The sequence below is a fragment of the Myotis nattereri genome, assembly GCF_964212035.1.
Source record: "Myotis nattereri genome assembly, chromosome: 5".
Lineage (NCBI taxonomy): Eukaryota > Metazoa > Chordata > Mammalia > Chiroptera > Vespertilionidae > Myotis > Myotis nattereri.
In genome coordinates this window covers 109,514,455-109,530,315 of record NC_138080.1, presented here as the reverse complement: position 1 = coordinate 109,530,315, position 15,861 = coordinate 109,514,455, and the positions used below count along the sequence as shown (strand labels likewise).

The 15,861-nt window shown below is 66.5% G+C and overlaps 1 protein-coding gene across 1 annotated transcript; it reads left to right on the top strand.

Annotated features, from left to right (window-relative positions):
* Positions 1-1,420: 1,420 nt before the first annotated feature.
* CHST12 (carbohydrate sulfotransferase 12) lies at positions 1,421-8,905 on the top strand. Its single transcript, XM_081091716.1, has 2 exons — positions 1,421-1,485; positions 7,222-8,905. Exon 2 carries the CDS (start codon positions 7,293-7,295, stop codon positions 8,541-8,543), a length of 1,251 nt encoding a protein of 416 aa, XP_080947842.1. The 5' UTR covers positions 1,421-1,485; positions 7,222-7,292; the 3' UTR covers positions 8,544-8,905.
* The last annotated feature ends 6,956 nt before the right edge of the window (positions 8,906-15,861 follow it).

The following is a 15,861-nucleotide window of genomic DNA, read 5'->3' as shown; positions in this document are numbered from 1 at the left end:
TTTGGCTCAGAGGATAGAGCAGCCGTGGGCAAACTACGGCCCGCGGGCCGGATTCGGCCCGTTTGAAATGAATAAAACTAAAAAAAAAAAAGACCGTACCCTTTTATGTAATGATGTTTACTTTGAATTTATATTAGTTCACACAAACACTCCATCCATGCTTTTGTTCTGGCCCTCCGGTCCAGTTTGAGAACCCATTGTGGCCCTCGAGTCAAAAAGTTTGCCCACCCCTGGGATAGAGCGTCAGCCTGCGGACCTAAGGTTCTGAGTTCGATTCAGATCAAGGGCACATGCCTGGGTCGCGGGCTCAATCCCCACTAGGGGGCGTGCAGGAGGCAGCTGATCCATGATTCTCATGGATGATGTTTCTATTTCTCTCCCTCCCTCTCCCTTCCTCTCTGAAATCAATAAAAAAAATATTAAAAAAATAAAGTGAATGATTCAGGCCTGGCCCAATGTCGACCCATAAACCAGGAGGTCACAGTTCCATTCCCAGACAGGGCACATGCCGGGGTTGCAGGCTCCACCTCAGAGTGGGGGGTGGGGGGCATGCAGGAGGCAGCTGCTCAATGATTCTCATCATTGATGTTTTTGTCTCTCTCCTTCTCCCTTCCTCTCTGACATCAATAAAAAATATATATTAATTAAAAAAAAAACACATGGCCTTCCTTCCATCAGAAGACAGCCGCCGCTGGCCACTGGGAGGGACAGGGAAACGTCGCTGATTGAACTTTCAGTGCTGAATGCCACGGAACCACAGTAAAAACGGCCAGGATGGTGACTGTTATGTCACGTGCATTCACCACAATTAAAATAAAGTCGACACTAAGAACAGCGGTCGTAGTGCATCTTGCTCAGCGCATCGTCTCGCTGGTCTCCAAGGCCCTGTGCGGTGATGGGCTTGGAGGCAGCCTCAGAGAGGTGCAGCCACCTGCCCGAGGTTGCACAGCGAGTGCCAGGCCCGGGCTGGGGAGCATCAGGTCCTCTGCAAGCGGTCGGTGCTCGCGGACGGTCCTCGCGGACGGGTCGGTACTCAGAGGCGCTGCCTACATGTGGGTTAGGGGGACCGCGTGGCTGCAGCGCGCGCTGGTCTCGGCGGCTGGGCAGCCCGAGCGCGGACCCGCGGTTGTTTCATCTGCCCACGGGGGGCGGAGGGGCTGGGGGGCGGGGGGGGGTGAAAGACCCGCTGGGGGCGGAGTCAACGCCGCGACCCGAAGAACAGGATTGGCTGTTGGGGAAGGGGGCGGGGCCATCCCAGGTCGTAAATACGGCGCCACATGGCAGTGGCTGGGGAGGGCGGCGGCGGGGTGCGGAGGGCGCAGGCGCGTTGAGAGCTGGCGCCCCTCGGCCTCCGTGGCCCCTGAGCGGGTCGCGACTTCTCGCGAGAAGAAGAGCGGGAGGCGGGGCTGCGGAGCCGGGGGCGGGGCCGGCGAGGGGCGGCGTCGGGAGGGTGCGCGGGTCTGGAGGCGGCGGCGGCGACGCCAGGTGAGTGAGGGCGCGGGGCGCGCGGGGGTGTGGGGCGGGTCCCGGCGGCCGGGGTCCCTGCGGCCCGGCCCTCCCGCGGCTCCGCTGTGTGACCTTGGCCCGGTCGCACCCTCTCTGGTCCTAGGGCCCGGTGGGCGGTGATGGAGGGAAAGTCGGTGACGGTTCCGAGCGGCGGGGAGGGGAGGCCGCAGCGCGCGCCGTGCCCCGCTCAGTCCGCGGGTGGAGGCGCGGCCCGGCCCCGCGCGCAGCTCCCGCGGCTCCGCAGCCCCCGCCCCGCCGGCCACGGGCCCGCGACGCGCCCGCCTCTCGCGGGGGAAGCGCTCGGCCCCCGCGGGACCGCCGCCCGGCGCGGGGCCCCCGGAGCCGCAGCGTCGGCGCCGGTTCAGTCATTCGCTTCCTGTGCGCGCCCGGGACGCGGGGCTGCTGCGGCGGCGGGGCTGCCCCCCGCGTGGGGCCGGGACAGCCGCGGGCCCTCGCCGTCCGCAGACCGAGCCGGTCGGGCTGGTGCCGGGCGGGAAGCGGCTGTGGCTGCAGCGCGGCCCGGAGCTGCCGGTAGTTCCCGCCTTGCAGACCGGCCCCCGGCTCCCTGCCCCTCGGCGCCGGCTCGTCGCTGCACAAACAGGAGCTCCGACCGTTTGCCGTGGCCGGTGGGAGGGGCCGGCGTTTGCCCGCCGCGATGGCGGGGAGCAGCCCAGGGGGGTTCCCGGGGTGGGACAGAGCGGGGCCCGGAGGAGTGGAGGCCGGGAGAGCGGCCGGAGGCAGCCGGAGCGGGCGGACGGGGCGGTGGGCCCTGCGCTGGTGGGGGGTGGGGGTGGGAGGGGGCCGAGGGGGGCTGGACGGCGGCCTGCGTGCCTGCGAGCGCGCGTGGACCTCGAGTCCGGGTTTGGGTGGGATGTGGCCGGGGAGGGAGGAGGGACGGCGGGAGGCGGGGGGGGGGGGGTGGGGGGGGCAGGGGTGCAGGACCTGCCGGGCGCGGGGCGGTGTCCTGCGGTGAGAAGCGGGGACACAGCCAGCAGTGCGGGGGCGGGAGGGGGGGGCGGGGGAGGAAAGGGAACCGAGACCGGGCGGCCGCGGGACGGAGCGGGGGCTGCGGGCCGTTGCGATGGGCGTGTGCGGAAACGGCTGCTCTGTAGCGGCTGTTGGGGTGTTGGTGGGCGCCCCAGCCGCTGCGCGGGGAGGACAGCTGGCTGGTGGGGACCCCGCGGGGACTCGGGGTCTGAGGAACGCTCGCCAGCGGGGGTGCCGCCCTTTGGGAAGGTCTCGGGCGGGCGAAGCCGTTCCTGAGCCGGGTCGGGGGTCCCCAGGCAGGAGGCCGGCTCGTTTACTCCATTTTCTGGGACCTCAGGGGCCTCGTGGGTGCGGCTGGCACCGGCTTCGCTCCTGCCGGCTGTGCCCTCCTCCTGCCGAGCCGAGCGGTGCTGGCGGAGCCGGCTCCTCTCGGGAACAGCACTCGGTTCATCGCAGGGGGCGCTGCCTCCGGAAGCAGCCGCGGGTCCACACCGGCTGGGCTGGGCTCCATGATGCGCTCACAGGGGCCCGACATAACGGACGCCAAGGCAATACTTCCTGCCATTGGCCAGGGGCGGGCGTTTGTCGCTGCCCAGATGACCCGGGACAGGGGCACCCGTGGGGCGCTGCTGTGCAGAGCAGGGAGGGTGCTGGGTGAGGTCGGTGGGTCAGGAGGCCCAGCTGGGCGCTCGCTGATGAGGCTCCTAATTACTGACCTCCCCCCCCCCCCACCCCGGGGTTCAGAGCCCCAGCCCTTCAGCCCCTCCCCCTTCACCAGGGGCAGGTAACCCATGGAGAGAGCCTGGGCTTGGGCAGGCCCCCCGCTGGCGGGTGCAGGAAGGGGCTGGGCAGCAGGCGGCACCAATGCACACGGAGAAGAGGAAGCGCTGAGAGGACGGCAGAGCCGGAGGGAAAGCTCTCGGACGCGAAAAAGCGAAAAAGCGGCAGAAATGAATGTCTCAGTGGCTGTGCTGACCTGTGAGCCCGGAGGTCATGACTCTGGGTCAGGGCACGAGCCTGCTGCGGCTTGGTCCCGGTGGGGGCTGCCTGGGTGGTCGCTGCCTGGGTGGTCGCTGATGATGTTTCTCTCATCGCTGTTTCTTTCTCCCTCTTTCTAAAAATCAATAAAAACATTAAAAACAAAGCTGGAGGGGACAGCGTTTTCCTCCGGAGAGGGGGTCCCGGGTGAGCCGAGGGGCACACGGACGGTGTTGGAAGGTGTCCCCAGCTGGCCAGAGGGCCGGGCGCGGAGGAGCTGTGGGGAAGGGGACGTTGACAGGCACTGGGGCTGGGACATCTGGAGGGGAGCGTTCACAGCTGGCAGCGGCGGGGTTGGCGATAACTACATGTAAACAAAGCAAAGAAGACCAGGACTTATAGTTCCCCGGAAGCACTGCTGTGCGGGAGCAGGAAAGACTGGGGTGTGCGCCCCGTGACAGCCCTTCCACCGGAGACCCTCCGGTGGCACTAACGGCAGTGACCACGTGCTCTCGGAGCAGGTGTGCGGGTGGCAGGGCGGGGTTCTGGGGGCCAGCGGGGGCGGAGGGGGGGGGGAAACTGCCATCCACCTGCCAGTGGGCAGCGGGAGACCACGCCAAACCGAACAATTGCTGTCGCCCTGGGCTTTACTTAGAGAAACCCAAAGATTCCGCAGGAAAGAATGGGGAGAAGGGTGGGGGCGGGGCCTGGGAGCGAGGGGGGGCCTGGGAGCCAGGGCGGGGCCCCTGTGTTTCCTGATGAACCCCTCAGGACTGAATCCGAAACAGATGCCTAACGCTGCTGAAATAGAGACGGGGTGGTACACGCCCTGAGGGAGGAGGCGCCTGTCTGGGGATCGCTCGCCAGCCCCTCTGACCAGCGTGCTGTTCTGTTCGCGCTCCTGGCTGTGGTCACTGGGAGCTGTGGCACTGCCTTTGGCTTGTCTTCCTTTAAGTTGTGAGGGGATCTCACACGGCAGAGTCGGGGGACAGTACCAGGAGCCCTTTTCCCGTCACCCAGTTCAGAGATTGCGCAATCGGCCCTCGTGTGTCTCTGGGTCTGTGTTGTGTTAAGAGCTTTTTGTTGCTGTTAATCCTCATCAGGATGTTTTTTCGGTTGATTTTTAGAGAAAGTGGGAGGGGGGAGGGGAGAGAGAGAGGGAGAGACATCAGTGTGTAGAGACATGTCGATTGTTTGCCTCCCACACTTGCCCCGATGGGCGGGGATGGAACCTGCAACCCAGGTACATGCCCTTGACCGGAATCGAACCTGAGACCCTTCCGCGTGCAGGCCAATGCTCCAACCACTGAGCCACACCGGCCAGGGCAGCATAAGAACTCCTTTTTGAGCACCTGCTGGGCGCCAGGCATGATTCTAAGCCGCGAGGGGGCAGCTGTGCTGGCTGGTCGGCTAAGTGCCTCCTTGCAGTGCTTCTCTGCTCGGGCAGCGTCAGTGGGCAGACTGACCGGTGACTGGTGCTGGAGGCGACCTGGAGAAGAGGCGGTGGAGGTGGGGAGCGCAGGCGGGCGTGACCAGGCAGCCTCCCTGAGGGGTGACCTGTGAGCAGAGATCAGGAGGGAGGGAGGAGGCCACAGGGGACAGAGCTTGCCCTGGGCCGGGCCGGGGGCCTAGTCAGGGTTGTTGATGCCCAGAAAGGCCATGTGGCCGAGCAGGGCCAGGGAGGGGCAGTGGGAGAGACGGGGTGCGGGGTCCCACGCACAGGGCGCGTCACAGGCCGCTGTAAGGGCTGGAAACGGAGCCAGTGGCGCCAGTGATCGGAGGGGTTTGTGCAGAAGCAGGGAGGCCGTGGGCCTGCGGTGGTCAGCTGAGAGCTGGGCCAGGGCTGGGGTGGCGGGGTGGGGGAGGGGCCCAGAGGGTGGAGTCTGGATGCATTCTAAGGTGAACCTCCCTCATGGTGACATTTATTATCATTACTTCACCCTGAAATACCTCTTGGAAGTGACTTAAATTTGAGAAAAGAGTTCTTCGGATTCCAGCGTCAGATGCCACGCATCTGCGTTCGAGTCCTGGGAGGAGTGTGGGCGATTTCGTAGACACGGTCCCCGTCTTCCGAGAACGGGGACCCAGTTGGGGTGTGGACAGGGCGTGCTCTGACATCCCTTCCGTGGGGGGCATGGGGGTCAGGGCAGCGGGAGCCAGCAGACAGCCCGCTGCACATGGGCCACTCCTGGGGACATCACTCCACTTCTGAGGCCACGTGGTCTCCTGGGACACTGACGCCTTCCACTCTCATCACGTGACCCTTTATTGTTCTCACGTGGCCTCCATCGGGGGCGTGGCAGGGCCACTGGCGCGGGTGGGCCCACGGACACCTGGCTCACAGCGGCACTGCAGGGCTGGGCGGGCGGCCAGGGCGAGGCCGCAAACAGAAACTTTCCAATCCCTGCCGGTGCCCCCACGCGACCGCAGGCATGTTGGCCTCGCACGCTGTCCGTGGGCTGGGCACAGGCGCTCGCCCCTGACTTCCGCCAGCAGCAGACGGAAATAGAACCCGAAACGTTCTTGGGCTCTTAACGCAGCGCATGTCACTGGTCTCATGCTCAGAAGTTGGGGAGCTGGGCCAGAAGGGAATTCTCTCAGAAATAAGGTAATAAACCCGAGCGTCTGGTAAAAACTGGGCAGTCTGCGTCGGATGCGACCGTGAGCCGGCCCGCGGGTGGGTGGGCAGGCGGCCCACACGCTCCCCGACCCGCGGGCAGCTCTGCACAGTGGCTGGCTGTGTGGGGCCCCACTCGGCAGCTCTGTGAGCAAAGGCCCCGTCGTCCCGGAGGACGAAGCATTGGCGCCCAGGCCTGGAGGGACGGCCCCGGCCACTCCGCAGACCCGCCGGCCTGGGCCCCCTCCGCCTCCTCGCGCCTCAGTGCCGGGAGGGCTCCATGTGGGGTCTGGCCGTGTGTGGACGTCGCTGAGCGTCAGCTCAGGGCCTCACGCCCAGGAGAGAAGTCAGCTTCTGGGGCGGAGTTAGTAAGATCGCTGGCGCTTCCCCTGTGCGTTGTCATATTACTAACGTGCGCATCATCATGATCTTCGAATGTGGAGTGACTTTCCCTTACATTTAACTGCGTCTCATTAAACTGCCCGTGAGATTGGCGGGCGCTGCGGCTGCACACGCACCTTCGTGGCTGAATGACCAGTGAGGTGTGCGGTCGGTAGCCGGCAGCGCCCGCCTGGGTCCCAGCCTTCAGGGCGCGGCCTGGGCTGTGTCCTCTGGTGTGACCGTGGCCGACCCTGCTGCTCCTGCTTGTTAGCCTTGACCTGGAAACCCATCTCTCTAGTCACTTGACATTTTAAGTTCCTTTTCCCCGTTTTTCTTTTAAATGGTTTCACCTTCATCTCAAGAAGCTCTCCCGGCCGCACATCTGGAGGAGGGAAGGTCCAGAAAGGCCTGTGGCCTCGTCCCGCCGTCACTGGGCTTGGATCCTCGGGTCCTCTTCTCGCCTGCGGGACGTCCCGCCAGCGGCCGCTCGGCCGGCCTTCCTCCCTCAGGGTCACCTGTCAGTCACACTCGCTCCTTTGGGCGCTTGTGAGCAGCATTAGTCACGTGACCCGGAGAAGCCACAGCTCCTGAGGGAGCCCAGCGCTGGGGGCGGCGGGGAGGGGGGTGCGGGAGGGAGAGAGACGCCCTTGGAGGGGAACATGGAGGAAGGACCCAAGCGGGGCCTCCTCTGACCTTGAGCCCAGGAGAGGCCGGGGACCGAGGGCGCTAACTGGCTCTCCGTTGCCTTGCAGCTCCCGGAGCGTCGGCCGCCCCATGACGCTGGAGTGAGGGCACAGGCCAGGGGCCCGCCGTCTGTGGCAGGATGACCAAGACGCGGCTCTTCCGCCTGTGGCTGGCGCTGGGCTCCGTGTTCATGATCCTGCTGATCATCGTGTACTGGGACAGCGTGGGCACCGCCCACTTCTACCTGCACACGGCCCTGTCCCGGCCGAACCCGCCGGGGCCTCTCCCCAGCCCCGGGCAGGACCTCCCGTCGGACGTGGACGAGTTCTTGGAGAAGCTGCTGGGCGCCGGCCCGAAGCGGAACGGCCCTCCCGAGAGAAAGACGGAGCCGCCCCCACCGGCCTCTGGCAGACCCGCGCCGGGCGGCCTGGAGGGCGGCCTGGAGGAGAGTGTGCGGGGCTACGACTGGTCCAGCCACGCCCCGCCCGGCCCCGAGCCCGACGCGCAGGCCGCGCGCAGGAGCCTGCTGCGGGACTTCTGCGCCAACGCCAGCTTCGCCTTCCCCGCCAAGGAGCGCTCCTTCGACGACATCCCCAACTATGAGCTGAACCACCTCATCGTGGACGACCGCCACGGGGTCATCTACTGCTATGTGCCGAAGGCGGCCTGCACCAACTGGAAGCGCATCATGATCGTGCTCAGCGGCAGCCTCCTGGACCGCGGCGCGCCCTACCGCGACCCCCTCGACATCCCCCGCGAGTTCGTGCACAACTCCAGCACGCACCTGACCTTCAACAAGTTCTGGCGCCGCTACGGGAAGTTCTCGCGCCACCTCATGAAGGTCAAGCTGAAGAAGTACACCAAGTTCCTGTTCGTGCGCGACCCCTTCGTGCGCCTCATCTCCGCCTTCCGCAGCAAGTTCGAGCTGGAGAACGAGGAGTTCTACCGCAAGTTCGCCGTGCCCATGCTCCGCGCCTACGCCAACCGCACCAGCCCGCCCGCGTCCGTGCGCGAGGCCTTCGGCGCCGGCCTCCGCGTGTCCTTCGCCAACTTCATCCAGTACCTGCTGGACCCGCGCACCGAGCGGCTGGCGCCCTTCAACGAGCACTGGCGGCAGGTGCACCGGCTCTGCCACCCCTGCCAGATCGAGTACGACTTCGTGGGCAAGCTGGAGACGCTGGACCGGGACGCCGCGCAGCTGCTGCGGCTGCTCGGGGTGGACCGGCGGCTGCACTTCCCGCCCAGCTACCGGAACCGCACAGCCAGCAGCTGGGAGGAGGGCTGGTTCGCCCAGATCCCGCTGGCCTGGCGGCAGCAGCTGTACAAGCTCTACGAGGCCGACTTCGTGCTGTTCGGCTACCCCAAGCCCGAGAGCCTGCTGCGGGACTGAGCCCGCGCCGGCCCTCGAGGTCAGACCCGGGACGGTCAAACCTGGGGACAGGCTGCTGAGCCTCGCCCTCGTCCCCGGATGGAGCCAGGGCTGCACCCACACCTTCTGTGGCCTCGTGTCCCTCCCAGCCTCGCGGGGCAGAGAAGTCCACGGTGTCCTCTCGCAGGGCAGCTGGCACCCTGGGGTGGGCCCCACACTCCAGTTTTTAAAATGACCTGCGATTCTGCACTCAGACTTGCTATTCACTCCGCTGCCTGTATTCAGCCAGAACTGTGTTAATAGTTTTTTTTAAGATTAATATATTTCAGATATTTAATAGGAGACGGGAGGAGGAAAGAACGAAGTAAATTCTACGTCTGCTTGTGCCGCCTGCTCGTGTGGTCATTCGGGCGCAGTGAGAAGAGCACACAGGGCAGCGAGAAGAGCACACAGTAGGGCAGCGAGAAGAGCACACAGGGCAGCGAGAAGAGCACACAGGGCAGCGAGAAGAGCACACAGTAGGGCAGCGAGAAGGGCACACAGTAGGGCAGCGAGAAGGGCACACAGTAGGGCAGCGAGAAGAGCACACAGGGCAGCGAGAAGGGCACACAGTAGGGCAGCGAGAAGAGCACACAGGGCAGCGAGAAGAGCACACAGGGCAGCGAGAAGGGCACACAGTAGGGCAGCGAGAAGAGCACACAGGGCAGCGAGAAGAGCACACAGGGCAGCGAGAAGGGCACACAGTAGGGCAGCGAGAAGAGCACACAGGGCAGCGAGAAGGGCACACAGTAGGGTAGCGAGAAGAGCACACAGGGCAGCGAGAAGAGCACACAGGGCAGCGAGAAGGGCACACAGTAGGGCAGCGAGAAGGGCACACAGTAGGGCAGCGAGAAGGGCACACAGTAGGGCAGCGAGAAGGGCACACAGTAGGGCAGCGAGAAGGGTACACAGTAGGGTAGCGAGAAGGGTACACAGTAGGGTAGCGAGAAGGGCACACAGGGCAGCGAGAAGGGCACACAGTAGGGCAGCGAGAAGGGCACACAGGGCAGCGAGAAGGGCACACAGTAGGGCAGCGAGAAGGGCACACAGTAGGGTAGCGAGAAGGGTACACAGTAGGGTAGCGAGAAGGGCACACAGGGCAGCGAGAAGGGCACACAGTAGGGCAGCGAGAAGGGCACACAGTAGGGCAGCGAGAAGAGCACACAGGGCAGCGAGAAGGGCACACAGTAGGGTAGCGAGAAGGGCACACAGGGCAGCAAGAAGGGCACACAGTAGGGCAGCGAGAAGAGCACACAGGGCAGCGAGAAGGGCACACAGTAGGGCAGCGAGAAGAGCACACAGTAGGGCAGCGAGAAGAGCACACAGGGCAGCGAGAAGGGCACACAGGGCAGCGAGAAGGGCACACAGTAGGGTAGCGAGAAGGGCACACAGTAGGGCAGCGAGAAGGGCACACAGGGCAGCGAGAAGGGCACACAGTAGTGCAGTGAGGAGGGCACACAGTAGGGCTCTGAGCTGCGTCACGGCCATGTTCATGCTCAGAAACACCACCAACAGAGGTAGGATTCCTGGTCCTCAGCATAAAGGAGGCCTCGCCTGTGTGTGAAAGGCCCCGGCGCTCTGCTAGGGGGTTGGGGTGAGCGGTCGGGTCAGGGTTATAGTGAGCTCAGGTGGAAGGCAGCCATGCTCCCAGGCCCCGGGCGTCTGGGGTCCTGACCGGTGGCGCGGCCCATGCGTCCCCAGGCTCTTCCGAGACATCTGCTTCCCGTTCCTCTGCAGGTTCTGCGGTGAACATGTCACTGGTGAGGCCTGTATGCCATTTTGTGGTGTTTGGCACCAGGTCTGACCTTATCTGTGGCTCTGGGTCCTCGCCCAATTCCTGAGGGACTGGAGCCTGCCAGCAGCCCTCCCGGGTCTCCCAGGGGTGAGGCGCTGGTGTTCCCTGTCTGAGCCGTGGCCTGGGTGTGAGGCGCTGGTGCTCCCCGTCTGAGCCGTGGCCTGGGTGTGAGGCACTGGTGTTCCCTGTCTGAGCCGTGGCCTGGGTGTGAGGCGCTGGTGTTCCCTGTCTGAGCCGTGGCCTGAGTGTGAGGCGCTGGTGCTCCCCGTCTGAGCCGTGGCCTGGGTGTGAGGCGCTGGTGCTCCCCGTCTGAGCCGTGGCCTGGGTGTGAGGCACTGGTGTTCCCTGTCTGAGCCGTGGCCTGAGTGTGAGGCGCTGGTGCTCCCCGTCTGAGCCGTGGCCTGGGTGTGAGGCGCTGGTGCTCCCCGTCTGAGCCGTGGCTGGGGTGTGAGGCGCTGGTGCTCCCCGTCTGAGCCGTGGCCTGGGTGTGAGGCGCTGGTGTTCCCTGTCTGAGCCGTGGCCTGAGTGTGAGGCACTGGTGCTCCCCGTCTGAGCCGTGGCCTGGGTGTGAGGCGCTGGTGCTCCCCGTCTGAGCCGTGGCCTGGGTGTGAGGCGCTGGTGCTCCCCGTCTGAGCCGTGGCCTGGGTGTGAGGCACTGGTGTTCCCTGTCTGAGCCGTGGCCTGAGTGTGAGGCGCTGGTGCTCCCCGTCTGAGCCGTGGCCTGGGTGTGAGGCGCTGGTGCTCCCCGTCTGAGCCGTGGCTGGGGTGTGAGGCGCTGGTGCTCCCCGTCTGAGCCGTGGCCTGGGTGTGAGGCGCTGGTGTTCCCTGTCTGAGCCGTGGCCTGAGTGTGAGGCACTGGTGCTCCCCGTCTGAGCCGTGGCCTGGGTGTGAGGCGCTGGTGCTCCCCGTCTGAGCCGTGGCTGGGGTGTGAGGCGCTGGTGCTCCCCGTCTGAGCCGTGGCCTGGGTGTGAGGCGCTGGTGTTCCCTGTCTGAGCCGTGGCCTGGGTGTGAGGCGCTGGTGCTCCCCGTCTGAGCCGTGGCCTGGGTGTGAGGCGCTGGTGTTCCCTGTCTGAGCTGTGGCTGGGGTGTGAGGCGCCGGTGCTCTCCTGCAGCTGCCCCCCACCCCCACCCCCAAGGCTCATTCCGCTGACGGGCCCTTGTCCCTGTGAGGGGCCCGCGTCCGCCCTGACGGTGGCTGGGCCTGGTTCCGGGTCCCTGTCCGCCGCGCCATCCTGCACAGAGAAGGCCGACCTGAGACTTCCAGGGAGGACCGGGGGGAACAGGCATGTGGTGGGAGCTCTCAGGTGGCGTAGCAGGCTCCGTGGAGTCAGGGCCGAGCCCGGATCGCAGTGACGGGTTCTTGGGCCCCTGTTCCAGGTGGGGACGCTGAGGCCCAGAGCTGCGAGGTCCGGCCCGGGCTCCACGCTCCTCAGGAGCCCAGGCGCTCGGCCCCTCGGGCTGTTGCCCCGAACCGCACAGGCCGGTCAGGCCCAGGCTTTGGGAGAAGCCAGCACAGGCTGGAAGGAAGACGACAGGCGTGGCCTGGGAGGCCTGGCCCTCAGACCCGTGAGGATGGGAAAGCGGGATGGGGTGGGGGGGGAGTTGGCGGAAAGGGCGCAGAGCGGGCAGGCGGCGTGTGCTCGGGGTGGAGCGCTGTGGCGGACGAGTGTTGGCAGCGGGCGGAGAGGAAAAACCCAGCATCGGAAATCACCCCGAGGGAGGGAGGGAGGGAGGGAGGGAGGGAGCTGCCCAGCAGCAGCGCCAGGAACGCCTCCCTGAAAAGTGAAATGTGTCAAGTATCCCCGGGCCCTCCTGCGGCAAAGCTCACGCTGCCGGGGCGGCAGCTGGGTCCTCCCGCCAGGACCCTGGGTCCTCCCGCCAGGCGCTGGGTCCGGGCACCTGCTCTCACCGGCCGGGAGCTCCCGCAGGCCCTGCCCCAGGCTCTCGGGCGCTGCTCAGGCCAGAGTCTAGGGAACCGTCTCATACGGAGGCATTCGGGCACCTCGGCCCAGAGGGTGGTGGGTGCCCAGGGTCCCCCAGACCTTACACCCTCCTGGGAGGGGGGCCCCAGACCCTTACACCCTCCTGGGAGGGGGCCCCAGACCCTACACCCTCCTGGGAGGGGGGCCCCAGACCCTTACATCCTCCTGGGAGGGGGGCCCCAGACCCTTACAGCCTCCTGGGAGGGGGTCCCAGACCCTTACATCCTCCTGGGAGGGGGGCCCCAGACCCTACATCCTCCTGGGAGGGGGCCCCAGACCCTTACACCCTCCTGGGAGGGGGGCCCCAGACCCTACATCCTCCTGGGAGGGGGCCCCAGACCCTTACACCCTCCTGGGAGGGGGGCCCCAGACCCTACACCCTCCTGGGAGGGGGCCCCAGACCCTTACACCCTCCTGGGAGGGGGCCCCAGACCCTGGGAGGGGGGCCATGCCCACAGCCAGCAGTAGCCAGCACCAGGCTCCCCACCCCACCTCCCCTCCGAGCCGGCCCGGCCTCAGCCCTGCGATTGGCCCAGGTGCTGGCGACACAGAAGCCTCGAGTTTCTAGGGGCCCAGAAACAGACCCGAGTCCTCCAGGCTCCGGCCACGGGGTTGCTGCCCGAGAGCGGGTCAGCACGGCCCCCACGTCGCAGGGCTCAGGGCTGGCCTGGGTCCCGTCTCCCCAGGGACCAGCGGGCTCCCGGGGCCAGGCTGGGTGCCCTAGCCTTCCTCTCCGCTGGCTTCCAGGCGCAGGCCCTGAACGTCTGCTGCGGGCAGCTGAGCAGCGGGTGGGCTGCGGGCACCGAGTTCCCAGGGAATCGGGTTGGGCGCCTGTGGGCAGGGCTGCCCTCTGCGGTCCTTCCTGCTGGCACTGCACCGCCTGGCCATGCCCTGCTCGGGGCTCCTGCCCACCCTGAAGGCAGCGGGACCCTCATCTTGTTGACGTGACAGTCCTGGTGCCAGCTGCCCACCCAGGCCCTTCTTGCTGCTCCTGCCCTCGGGGCACAGTGACCCCACGGGCCTGTGGCCGCCGTGGCTCCTGCTGTCATGGGGTGCCCTCAGGTGAGCGCAGGAGGGTCCCCGAGGGCTAGAGGTGGAGAAAGGACGGCGCCCGGCCTCCTGGCCCTGGCCCTCCACCCCTCACCCACCAGGCTCGGACCCCAGCCCGCCCATGCCCGGCTGCCCACAGCCCCCACCTCGGGCCACGCTGACCCTCCTCCCCGCCCGGCCCCTCGGCCGGCCAGGCCAGCTCACCAGGTTGCTGACCCCCGGGAGCCGTCTGGGTAATCTTCCCAGCAAGCCCTTGAGCCACATGGTGACGGCCCTCCCAAGGCAGGCGGTGGCACTAATTCACTATGTTCGCCCGGCCTGGCAGCGCGGCTCAGGGGCCGAGCATCGACCTATGAACCGGGAGGTCAGGGTTCGATTCCTGATCAGGGCACAGGCCCGGGTTGCAGGCTTGATCCCCAGGGTGGGGCGTGCAGGAGGCAGCCGATCTGTGATTCTCTCATCATTGGTGTTTCTCTCTCTCCTTTCCTCTCTGAAATCAATACAAATATTTTTTTTAAAAAAAAAGAAGCCACGTACTTAAAAAAATAATATGTTTGACCCAGTATATTCCACAGTATTGTCATTTCAACTTGTAAATCATATAAAAGTTGCCTGTGAGGTATTTTCCCTCTGGGCTTGGGGTTTTGGTGGAAAGTCTTGGGAATCGGTGAGAGTCACACTCCCATCCCAGCTGGACCGGCCCCTGTGACGGCGGCCGGACACTGCTTCCCTGCCCCGGGGGGGGGGGGCAGGGCCGAGGCCCCTCTCCCACTAACCAGCGGGGTCCCCGGGCCCCTGCTGCCGGTGCCCAAGGGGCGTGAAGAGGCCTCTATGGGGAGGGGCCAGGCGGGTTCCTGCACCTGGGCTCGCCGGTCCCCGCGCCTCCACCAGGGGGCAGCCTCGGCCCAGGCTCCGACTGGGGACGCGGGCGGGCGCCTTCCCCGAGCGGCTGTGCCTGGGCCCTCTCCTCCCGGATTCGGATTCCTGTCCCCTCCTGTCACTCCCCGGCCCGAGCAGCTCTCTCCGTGTTTCCTGTGAGCGTCTGTTAGCAACACGTTCTCGTGGACTTTTAGAATCTGGAAACGTCTTTGTTCGCCGTCATGTTCGAGTGGTGGCCCCGCTGGGTCTGGGTTGGCCTTTTCTTTGGCACCTGGCACCTGGCACCACGGCTTCCGCTGCTCCCCTGGGTCGGCAGGCAGCGCCGACCGTCCTGTGCCCGTGGGTGCGGGCGCGGCCATCACTCTGCCGGGTGTGGGCACAGCCGTGTGGCGGCCAGCGGCGGCAGGAGGAGCCCTGGGCCTGTCCTCGCGCCCTCACGCCTGAGCAGCCGATGGCGCCGCAGGCCTGTCCTCGGCTGCCCTCCACGTGAGAGGGTGACACGGAGCCCCTCCAGGCCCGCAGCCCCAGGAGGGAGGCAGAGCCGGGATCGCTGCACCCCAAGACCAGCGCACGGGGGGGGGGGGGCACGCCTCCAAAGGGAAGCTGGCCTGTGTCTGGACGGCGGAGGGGACGTGCCCTCCCGCTGGGGGGGAGGGGCGGGGGAAGGTGGCAATTTGCAGGGGGGCTTGTGCCCAGGACGGAGCTGAGAGGGCCCTTAGGCAGAGGTTTGGGGCCGCGAGGGCATCTGCTGGGGCCGGGAGCAGAGGCAGAGGGAGCTGGTGAGGCTGCAGCCAGACGGGGTGTCCACGGCTCGGGGCTCCCCTGGGGTCTGACTGCCACAGCCCTGCCTCCCACCCTCCCCAGGCGGCCCTGGCTCCTAACGCACTTCTCCAGGCCTCAGTTCCCCCTCTGCCGAAGCCAGGGCTGCAGAGAGGCCAGAGCGTGGGAAAGGGCTCAGCTCCAGGGCCATTGTGCCCGCCGGCTCCTGGGTGCTCGCCACGCTCGGCGCCCGCACAATGCCCGCCTCTGAGCAGAGCGGTGGGTGGGCCGTAACCATGGCGAAGGCCCGGAGGTTGCCGGCCCAGACCCTGGTGAGCGCCTTGTCCCAGGGCTGGAGCGGGTCCCGGGCGAGCGGCTGGGATGGCTGCCTGTCAGGGGCAGGCATGGGGTCCGGGCTGGGGAAGATGGGGTTGGGCTCGGGGTTAGAGCTGTTTCCGGGGCCCTGAAGCCACAGCTGGGCTCGGTGGAGGGTGACCCAGGGCCCGTGCCTGCTGGAGTGACGGCCACGGGGCACCCCCCCCCCTGCTGAGCTGCCCCGTGGCCCAGGCCGGTGCTCGGAGAAGGCTGCCCCCTCTCCAAGTTCCGGATGCTCCAGGCAGCTGGCCATCCACGCGGGTCCCCTCCAGGGGTCCCGGCCCCCTCCCCGCTGGATGCCTCTCCACCACTGGCTCTGCCCACTCCCACCCCTGCCTGATGGGCCCTCTCCGAGCGGCAGGGCCAGAGTGAACCACCCCTCCAGCCATGGCGGTCAGACCCAAAAGCCGAGTTTACAAAACCCATGCTTGCAGCCAAGACCTCCTGTGCAGAGGAGGCG

What these genes read in the sequence shown, in the direction of transcription:
- CHST12 (XM_081091716.1), top strand. Translation starts at nt 7,293, where the DNA reads ATGACCAAGACGCGGCTCTTCCGCCTGTGGCTGGCGCTGGGCTCCGTG.